This window comes from Leptopilina boulardi, unplaced genomic scaffold (assembly GCF_019393585.1).
Source record: "Leptopilina boulardi isolate dan_hultmark-lab unplaced genomic scaffold, ZJU_Lbou_2.1 LbouV2_51, whole genome shotgun sequence".
NCBI lineage: Eukaryota > Metazoa > Arthropoda > Insecta > Hymenoptera > Figitidae > Leptopilina > Leptopilina boulardi.
The window spans coordinates 1,394,994-1,405,598 of record NW_026137996.1 but is presented as its reverse complement, the minus strand read 5'-3'; the positions used below and the strand labels follow the sequence as shown (position 1 = coordinate 1,405,598).

The 10,605-nt window shown below is 29.3% G+C and overlaps 1 protein-coding gene across 1 annotated transcript in view; it reads left to right on the top strand.

The window, feature by feature from the left end:
- Positions 1–10,605, top strand: part of LOC127289879 (A disintegrin and metalloproteinase with thrombospondin motifs 9-like) — a 33,530-nt gene that overhangs the window by 21,340 nt on the left and 1,585 nt on the right. Inside the window, exons 7-27 of the mRNA XM_051318116.1 lie at positions 2,632–2,794; positions 3,053–3,272; positions 3,808–4,022; positions 4,113–4,265; positions 5,094–5,252; positions 5,591–5,745; positions 5,923–6,262; positions 6,334–6,422; positions 6,489–6,836; positions 6,926–7,092; positions 7,166–7,416; positions 7,523–7,904; positions 8,092–8,253; positions 8,367–8,513; positions 8,627–8,758; positions 8,824–8,889; positions 8,968–9,159; positions 9,285–9,467; positions 9,659–9,984; positions 10,065–10,201; positions 10,407–10,600. Coding sequence (XP_051174073.1) covers positions 2,632–2,794; positions 3,053–3,272; positions 3,808–4,022; positions 4,113–4,265; positions 5,094–5,252; positions 5,591–5,745; positions 5,923–6,262; positions 6,334–6,422; positions 6,489–6,836; positions 6,926–7,092; positions 7,166–7,416; positions 7,523–7,904; positions 8,092–8,253; positions 8,367–8,513; positions 8,627–8,758; positions 8,824–8,889; positions 8,968–9,159; positions 9,285–9,467; positions 9,659–9,984; positions 10,065–10,201; positions 10,407–10,600 — 4,181 coding nt within the window. The remainder of the gene's footprint in view (positions 1–2,631; positions 2,795–3,052; positions 3,273–3,807; positions 4,023–4,112; positions 4,266–5,093; positions 5,253–5,590; positions 5,746–5,922; positions 6,263–6,333; positions 6,423–6,488; positions 6,837–6,925; positions 7,093–7,165; positions 7,417–7,522; positions 7,905–8,091; positions 8,254–8,366; positions 8,514–8,626; positions 8,759–8,823; positions 8,890–8,967; positions 9,160–9,284; positions 9,468–9,658; positions 9,985–10,064; positions 10,202–10,406; positions 10,601–10,605) is intronic.

Below are 10,605 nucleotides of genomic sequence, written 5' to 3'. Positions count from 1 at the left end.
ATTTAATGAATCATAGCTTTTGTTCCTTTATACAATTTATTATTTTATTTTATTCCTTTTTTTTATACTTCCTAGAAATTTTGCGAAAAGGAAAAAAAATTATGGCAAACGAATTTTAGATAATTATCCTAATTGGACTCAGGGTCTAAAGAAATTTAAACTATGAAATTAAAAAATAAAACACTGCAAGAAAGAATCATCATTATTCTCTGTCAAAAAAAAAAAAATTTACTAATGGATATTAATTGCTGTTTAATTTTACACTTTTTGAAAAATTAATTTAAAATCTAATTATTAATTTTACATTCAACAATTTTTTTTACTTTTTTTTTTTAATTTACCAATGGATATTAATTGCTGTTTAATTTTACACTTTTTGAAAAATTAATTTAAAATCTAATTATTAATTTTACATTCAACAATTTTTTTTCACCATTGTATCTCGCAACAATTAACATCCTGAATCGAATAATAAAAATTTCAGAATTCCTCTAGATTTTAATTTACAATCAATAATTTCTCATTTGATGGGCAATTTAAAAAAAAAAAAAAAATTAAAATTATACGTTTAGAGTTGATATTAACCTGAAGAAATCATATATAAGGTTTGCCAAGTTTATTACTATACCCATTTGCTTTAATTAGGGAGGGAACGTTAATAACTTTTTTTTTTCTTTTTTATGAAATCCATAAAGCTCAACATCTGTTTGGGATTAATTAAAATTCCCGTAACATATATATATATATATTTATATTGATTTCTATTAAGGAATATTTAGAATTGCGTCATTGATTTTCACTCGACCTCGACTTGCATTCTTTCTGAAATAACGGAGGTCGAAAGGAAACGTCCATGTAGGTCTATATAATTCTCAATCGTATAATATAAGTGCTCAATCGAACACCTGTACATATAGCAAATACGAGGGAGATAAACAGGTGGTTTACAGACGTGTGCAGACTCTTACGTCATTCGCAGCCTCCGGCCAATTTCGGGTCCAGTCGATACGACCAGAGAACTTGAACAATGTTTCCCCTCAAGGTGTATCATCTCTCCGAGACAGGTTGGCGTCTTCCGGGGATTTAACATTCCAATCTTTATTTTATACTTTTTTCCCCCTCTCCCTTACTCTCTCACTTCTTAAATCGAATTTAAATTTTTATTCACTTTTCCCTTTTTTCTCTTCGATTATTACATAAATATTTTAACAAATTCAAAACTCGTTTTCTTTCTTTTTCCCTATTTTTTTTTTTTTAGCTGAGAAAACATTTTTTGACAGAAAAAAAAATTCCATTTTTCTATTTTGGAGAAAATTTCCTAAAAATTTAATTTCTTCAATTTTTTATAAAAAATACTTTCTTTTTTTTTGAAATTGCTTTTTGTACCACAAAATAAAATTTTATTTTTATTCACTCGAGCCATTAAATTATATTCTTTTTTCATTTTATGCTTCTCCTCATCTTTATATTGTCGTCCTTTATCTTCGCTTTTTATCTCGAGTGCAATTAATAAAAATCATAATAATAATAATATTCCAATCGTATAGTACGTATGAAACGTAATTTTAATGATTAATTAACTGGATTCATATTCTACAGAGATGTACGAGTTGATAAAGTGAATCAAGCTTGAAAAATAAAATGAATGTAAAAAATAATATAAAAATTATCTTTTATATAGATAAACAATCTTTTTATATATATATATACTGAGGAATAATTATTATGATTTTTTAAAAGACATTCTTTTCAGAAAATAAAACCTTGTAATTTTAATCTCTAAAAGATACCCGAAAATTTAATTGAACTTGGAATTCACACTTTTATAATCGAATTCTTTTATCAAAATTTAAAATCTTCCAACCCAAACAATTTTTGTTTATAATTTGTATTAAATTTTTTCACCAATAATGTTAATTTGTTATTAATTTGCAGTCCAATAATAATGTATATTTAAATAAATTAAATTTAGAAAATAATTAACTAAATGTGAAATTAAATAAATGATAGAAAGTTAAAAATGATTAAATATGAGAGTAAAAAAAAGGGGAAATTTAAAAGATCGTTAATCTTGTCTTCTTCGTAAAAAAAATCTTAATCAAGAAAGAGATTTATCTTTGTAGAAGCGTTAAATCGGTAACATAGAAGACTAGTCGCGATAAAAAAAAAAAAAAGTGGACATACTGACCTACTGTCTAAGGACGTCTAGTTCTGCCTCATTTCTGTTAAAACAGAATTAAAGTGTAATAAACATGAAACAAAATTGCTTTTCAATTGAAAAAAAAACACTTTTTGATCGAAAAAAGAAAACTATTTTTCCCCGTGAAAATTTTTTCATTCATAAAAAAGAATTTTTTTTTTTTTTGCATTTAAAAGACCTTGGCATTCTAAAATCTTATATTTGAATATAAAGTGTCTCGCACATTCCAATGGCGAATATTTAAATTTAAATCCTTAAATCCCCAAAACCTGACGCAAAAATCGAGATTCTGATCTCGTAAAGTTTTTAATTAATTAAAATTAAATTTCTTTTAGAATTTAATTTTCCAAAAAAATAATTCCCATTCTCTGTTTAAAAAAAAAAAAAATAGAAAAAGAATTTCAAATGAATTTTTTGAAAAATAATTACAGATTATGCGGAAAACAATCCAACTTTGTCTTTTGACGACAGTTCTGAAAGGAGAGTTTACGTTGGAGATCAACAACACCGGAGGCGGAAACGACGACTTTTATGGAAGAACACGTCTTCTGATGATTTTGAAAAGCAGGACACTCCCATCCGGAATCAAAGTCGGTAGGAAGAAAATCAACTTTTTTTTCTTTGCTTTTAAATTATCATTATGCTGATTCTCAGTATTTGAAAAAAATTTTTTTTTTGTCCTCTATTATTGAGGTTGAATGAACTTTTAGCAAAATATCATCATCATCCAAGTAAACTAATTGGATCGGAAGAAAACTGAGACACATATTTTTTTTTTTTTCTTTTTACATACCTATTTTAAACGAGTTTCACTTTGTCCACAATTCTTAAAGGGATTGGTTTTTGTTGCAGATACGAATTGATGGGGCGAAGTAAAACTTATCCAAGCGAAAATGATCGTAACTGGAGTCACCAGTCAGACGAGGCCGATTTCGATAATTATGGTGGCTGGAGAACACGCAGGGCTATTTCACGTGAATATTTCGTTGAAGTTCTAATTGTCGCTGATTCCATGATGTCCGAATATCATGGAGATGGTCTTATCAGTTATATTCTCGTACTTATGAATACGGTAAGGAATCTGTAATTTAAATAATGGAATTAATTTTTTTTTTTTAAATAAAATTTCACGAAAATGATTATAATAGTAAAAGAAAATGTAAATAGAAATTTGGAATTTCGTCAACCAATTTTTTGGCAGAAACACAAAAAACCTTCAACAAGTGTTGATAATCTAAATAAATAGTTGAATTTAAAGATTCAATATATAGATCAAACTTGTCAAGAAGAGTTCTTTAATGATCTGCGAGTCATCGAAGGATGCTGTCTAATCCAATCCATCAAAATCAAGTCATATTTTATAGTTCTATTACGAGATACGAATATAATAAATTAGCAAGTCATGAATTTCATATATGAATACAGATATCAAGTATAAATTTAGCTGATCATGTTTAGTGATTGCTATCACTATTTTTGTCGTTCGATAAATTCTTTTTTCTCAATATTTATTTTAATTCACCTTTATTTAACTATTCGTTTAAATAGAAATTATAATAGAAATTTTTAAATAGAAAAATAAATAATACACGAAATTTTTCTTAAAGGTAACTCGTATTTATAAAGATCCATCGATTGGTAATCCAGTAAGTATTGCAGTGGTGAAAATAATCAGTACAGACGAGGTATTTTTTACAAAAAAACGAGATGCCGATGGAATCTCTGCATCGGAAATGTTGAAAAAATTTTGCTCTTGGCAAAAACGTAACAATCCTGATGAGCCATCGGGTGAACATCATGACATCGCAGTTCTTCTGACAAGGTTTGTGTCTATTTTTTATTTTTTTTGCTTTAAGAAAAAGCTTCTGTATTTTTTTTTGTTGTTTTTTTAAAAATAATTTTTTTTTTCCAGGGAAAATTTGTGCCACAATATTGACAATAAAAATTGTAATACACTTGGTCTTGCCGAACTTGGCAGAATGTGTTCACCCGGATCCTCGTGTGCCATTGTCCAGGACAATGGATTGTCAGCTGCATTCACCATCGCTCATGAAATTGGTCACGTGTGAGTGTAGCTTTTTTAAAGCACCCGTTTGACAACATTCCTGTCCATAATAAGTCGTTCGCTTTCGAATCTTTTGTATGTGGTAAATACAACCAATAACTACATGTGCGTACGATGTTCAAACGCCTACACCTCAGCAAAAAAAAAAAAAAAAAAAATCCATCTAATACCAAATCTCCCTCTATTCCACGTCTGACAATTACAAGACTGATTACAAATTGCAAATAAATATCCTGACATTAGAAAACACGTAACAACTTCTCCGAATGGCATTTCGTTTCATATAGCGAAACTCAATCTTGTTTTCCGCATTTCACAATTTTAATTAATTTTATTATTAATTTAATTTTTATGAAATTAATTAATTTAATTTTTTTTTGTTTTTAATGAAATAATATTTATTTGCTTGCTAGTCGAATTTAAGGAACGCATGAATAAGTTCTAAAAAAATTTTTTTTTAGAATTATTATTTGATAAAATCTTATTCTGTAGAATATTTATTTATACGAAATTTCGAATATTAATGTTTTAGAAAATGGTCAAAAATCAATTTAACAGAATTTTTTATTTAGACGAAAATTAATTTGAAATAATTCAATTTCATCGAATCTTAATATTGACCGAAACTTTGTCTTGTGTAGAATATCTATTAATTTTGCAGAATTGTAATTTAAAATTAAGATTCTTAAAATTGTGAAAAATTTTTTTAGAGCTTATTCATGCGTTCCCGAATTAAAACAATGAAAACTGAGACGAAAAACCAAGAAAATTATATGAAACCGATTTTTGATTTAGAACAAAAAAAAAAACGAAATAATTTTTTTTTAGATTCAATATGCCACACGATGATGATAGTAGATGTGCAAGATTTAGAAATATGTCGGGCAAATCTGAAACCTATAATGTCATGTCTCGAATGATGGATGACAACTCTTATCCATGGGAATGGTCCAAATGTTCACGTCATTACATTACTGAATATCTCGAGTGAGTTACTTTCTGATTAAATGTAAATTTCACAAAATTAACATTATTTTCACTTGTTTCAATATCTTAAATTTCGTTGTTCGATGATGAATATCGAAAAATAAAGTACAAAGAAGATGCATCGGTGAAATTTTAGGCCATTGAATTCGTTATTAATTAATTAAAAAAAAAAAAAGAAATCTAAAATCAACAAATTTAGTTTTAATATAAAAAAAACCAACATTCAAGCTTAGGAAATTTAGATGAAAATTATTAATTAAAAATTAAAAATTTGTTTAATGAAATTTTAATTTTTTTTTAATGAATATTTATTTGAAGATAAATTTCTTTTTTTATAGCGCAGGATATGCACAGTGTTTATTAGACGAACCGAGTAAAACAATATCAAAATGGAGCATTAATCGTTTTCCTGGCGAAGTTTTTACCGGAGACGAACAATGTGAATTAATTTTTGGAACTGGGGCAAAACTCTGCTCCCACGAGCCTCAGGATGGTAAGGAATGTCTGTTCCTTTAGAATAAATTTTTTTTTTTTTTTTTTTTTTGCAAATCCAATTAAAATTTGAAGAAAAGTAAATAAAATTAAAAAATTTGAAAGTATAAAATTAAATTAGAAAAAAAAAATGCAAAAGATGTAATTTCGTTGACCGTATTTGTTACTGGCCAGGCAGTGTGCAAGAGATTATGGTGTACCGCTCCGCTCTATGATACAACGGAAGACTGTCACACGCAACATATGCCTTGGGCCGATGGAACAAATTGCGGTGAAAATAAATGGTGTCATCGGGGCGAGTGTGTATCACGTCAAAATTTGAGACCCATTGACGGCCAATGGGGTAATTGGGAAAATTATGGAGAATGCTCACGAACATGCGGCGGTGGAATTAAGAAAAAATTTCGCGAATGCAATAATCCACCACCACAAAATGGTGGTAATTATTGTGTAGGAGAACGTGTTAAATATAAAAATTGTGGAACAAAAGAATGTCCATTGGAAACTCCTGATTTTCGGTAAGAATAAATAATAATTAATATTAATTTCTCCTAGAGAGAGAGAGATTTTATATAAAAATTGATTTCAGAGAAGAGCAGTGTGCAGCGTTCAATAATGATAATTTGGATATTCGAAATCTTCCCCGCGATGTCACGTGGCATGCAAAGTACACGAGAAGTAAGTAATTTTTTTTAAATCATTTTTTTTTATAAAAAGTTTTTAAAAAATGATTTTCTTTGCTAGTACTTCCGGAGGACAGATGTAAATTGTACTGTCAAGTGGAGAGTAATCAGTACTATATGCTACGAGATAAGGTAATAGATGGAACGCCCTGTGGACCAGATACCTTTCACATGTGTGTCAATGGACGTTGTCAGCCTTCGGGTTGTGATCACATTTTAAATTCATCGGCGAAAATGGATTCATGCGGTGTTTGCAAAGGTGACAATTCATCCTGTCAGAGAATTACCGGTTCGTTTAATTCCAGCTCCTATGGATACACAAGAGTCACGAAAATTCCCGCCGGTAGTAGCTTCATTGAAATCAAACAATACGGCTGGGAAGGATTGCACAATGATTCCAATTATCTTGGTATTCTTCGTTCTAAAAAAAAATAATTATTTTTACAATGACTATTAAATAAATATAAAATAAATTATTTAAAAAAAATGAAATTTCAGTTTTACGGTATGCTGATCGAGAGGAATATATTCTGAATGGAAAATTTATGGTAATGAATCGAAGAGTAATAATGAGACCGGAAATGACAATTGAATACAGTGGACCCGAGGCAATAATTGAACGTCTCAATAGTTCGAGACCAATTAAAGTTGATTTAATTTTGGAGGTAGATAATTTTAAAAATCATATTTCTAATTTAATATTTATTATTATATAATTAATAATTATTTATTAATCAGGTGCTTTCGGTGGGAAAAATATCACCACCTCAGATTACTTACGAATACACGGTGCCAAAGAAAGTCCTGGAACGATACACTTGGATTCTTAGCGGTTGGTCTCCATGTAGCTTGAGTTGTCAGGGAATGAAATATCGTCGCGCCGAATGTAAAGGTACTGAGCGCAAAGATGTCGTTCCCGATGGTTATTGTCGAGCTGATGAAAAACCCAGAGAAGAAAGTCAAATCTGCAATAATCATTGTCTCTTTCAGTAAGTATTTTGTTTTTATAAAAAAAAATAATTTTTTAATTAATTATATTTATTTCATAATTAATAAATTTCATTTGATAAAAAAAAAAAATGATGAATTTTTCAGATGGCAAATTACATCGAAATCAGAATGTTCAAGTCATTGTGGCAATGGAACGCGATCAGTCACCTATCGTTGTGTTCATATTTTACATATGAGTGACAAAAGTAAAACGCATCAACTTCCTGACTATATTTGTTCACATTTGGAACGACCAAAGGAAAAAGAGCCATGCATTGGATCGTGTCACGATCTTCGTTGGAATTATGGTGCTTGGGGTACATGTTCGGTGACATGCGGTGGTGGAATTCAAAGAAGGTCAGCGAACTGTATTGACTCCAAGGGCAGACCTGTGCCTGATGAAAAATGTTCAACTCAAGAGAAAATAGTGACAAGTGTCTGCGGACAAGAAACGTGTCCAAGATGGGACTTTGGTGAATGGAGTCCGGTAAGTTTTTTTTTTTCACATTTGTTCCGTGTTTCTCTTATTCTTTATATTTGTTAGTATTTTGCTTTTTTAATTTGTTTATAATTTTCTCTATATACGTAAATTTCTATTCATTTGTAATTAGTAATTAGTAATTAGTAATTTGAAACTAAAAAGAAAGAAACAAAAAATTTACTATTGTTTTCAGTGCTCGGTTACCTGTGGATTAGGAAAACAACAAAGGCCTTACTGGTGTCAGGTGGAAAATCGTGTTGTTCATGCAAATTATTGTAGTGGATCACCTTCACAGATATCGAAAGTTTGTGATGCAGGTCCTTGTTATAAGTGGCACTCAACTGAATGGACACCGGTAAATTTCTTCTTAAAAGCCTAGAACAAAAGAATATTCTAAAAAAAAAAATGCCAATTCAAAATAATTATTTTTTATTTATTTAAATATTCATTTTAAATTCTTGATTTTAGTGTTCAGTTTCGTGTGGCGAAGGAATACGTAAACGAGAAGTTACATGTCGAGATGCAAATAATGTGATTATGAAAAAATCAAATTGTGAATTTGCAAAACAACCAATGGAAACATCAAGTTGCGTGATGAATCTTTGCCCTACTGTTGTGAGTGTTGAATATTTTTTTTTTCTAATTTCCAATTATTTAAAATTCAAATTATTTTTTTAAAAATTATTTTCTCAAAATAAGAATTAATATTGAAAAAAAATAATTTCTAGCAAACATTGCCGTCTATTATTTCAACGTTAAAATCACCGCTTGACGATCCATCGGACCACGATAATGATGTGAATCACGAAAGTGTTCCTTCTCACAAAATATATAAATGGCATTCGGAATCTGTAGACGAGGTGAGTTTAATATTTTTTTTCAAAATATTAATAAAATACAATTTAAATATATATATTTTTTAAAGGTATCGAGAAGAAGACACTGTAATGTTTATCCGTGTCCTCTTTGGAGTACAGGAGAATGGAGTCAGGTAAATTTTTTTTTTAATTTAAAATCTGTCCTTTCAAAAACTATTTTTAAATTTAATTTGAAAATTTAATTTAAATAGTGCGACGTGGCGTGCGGTGAAGGTTATCAGTATCGTCAAGTTCGATGTCGAAGTTCAAGAGGGACAATTTTACCAGACAAGGAGTGTGTAATAAAACAAAGACCTCGTCATTTGAGAAAATGTGAAAAGCCACCATGTAATCCATCGATGGACAATTCTTTTCACAGATGGCGAACTTCCGATTGGAGTACTGTAAGTTTAGAAAATTAATCACGAAACAAATTCATTGAACTCTTCATAATGAGAATATATATATATATATTTTTTTTTATCAATTTTTGATAAAAGTTTATTGAACTTTCAATTTATTTTTCAAGTGTTCGTCGGAATGTGGAGAAGGAATTCAACGTAGAAATGTGACATGCCATTTGGTCAATGCCTATGGATGGCTTGATTCAACTCCAATTAATGAATGTCCAACAACTGAAAAACCAACTGAACAACAGTCATGTAAAATCAAAGATTGTGAATATTATTGGACAGCTGGCAATTGGAAGAAGGTGAGCCTCAAAGGCATATTTCTGGAGAATTCAATTAAATTTCTCTAAATTCAATTTCAGTTAGATTGTAAAAATTAATTTTTATAATTAATAATTAATTAGTTATAATTTAATTAAATTTTCAATTAAAAATTCAATTCGAATAGAAAATAAAAAGATAGAATAAAAGAAAATTGTAAATCTCTTAACAGTGTAGTCATCTTTGTGGGAGAAAAGGTCGACAAGTGAGACGATTATTTTGTCACAATAAAGATGGAAAAAAAGTGCCACGATACAATTGTCCCAAGGAATTAAAACCACCACGAAAGAGAAAATGTAATCAACGTCGATGTGGTCCTACAACATGTACAGAAATGCAAAAAAGATTTAGATCAACAAGAGATGGTGAATATAATCTTATTATCGGTGGAAGAAATATGTCTATTTATTGTTATGATATGACTGGTAGAGAACCTAAAGAATATATAACACTGCCTGCTGGTGATAAGGAAAATTTTGCCGAAATTTATGGCAAAAGGTAAAGAGAAACAAAAATTAGATCAAATTAATTTCCTAAGAATAGAAACATATTATTAATTATTGTTTAATAATTTTTAGATTACGAAATCCCCAGACTTGTCCCTTTGGTGGACAAAGAAATGAAAGTTGTCACTGTGTGACAGATCCAGGAACTATTGCTGGAATTACAGCATTCAAGCGAGTGCGAATAGATGTCAATAAATTTTTTATCATAGGTAAACAAAATTCAAATTACTAAAATTGATTAAAAGAAAAGAAAAAAATTACAAAGCAAATCTTTTTTTTCAACAGAAATTTCACTATAATAAAAAGTTGAATTATTATCAAAAATTCTATAGTTTGAAAATTTGAATATTTATTTGTATGGAAAATATTTGCTTTTTTTTCTTACCTCCAGTGAATATTTGTGTTTTCTTTTAGCTGATGACTACAGATTTTCTTGGACAAGAGGCTCAAAACGTGTGGAATTTGGAAAGGCCGGCGATTGTTACAGTTTGGCTAATTGTCCTCAGGGTCGATTCAGCATTAATTTAACTGGAACTTTCTTCAAAATATCGCCTCAAGTTTCATGGAGTACACAAAAATCGAGAGCTTTCCTCTCAATTAACCGAATAGTAAG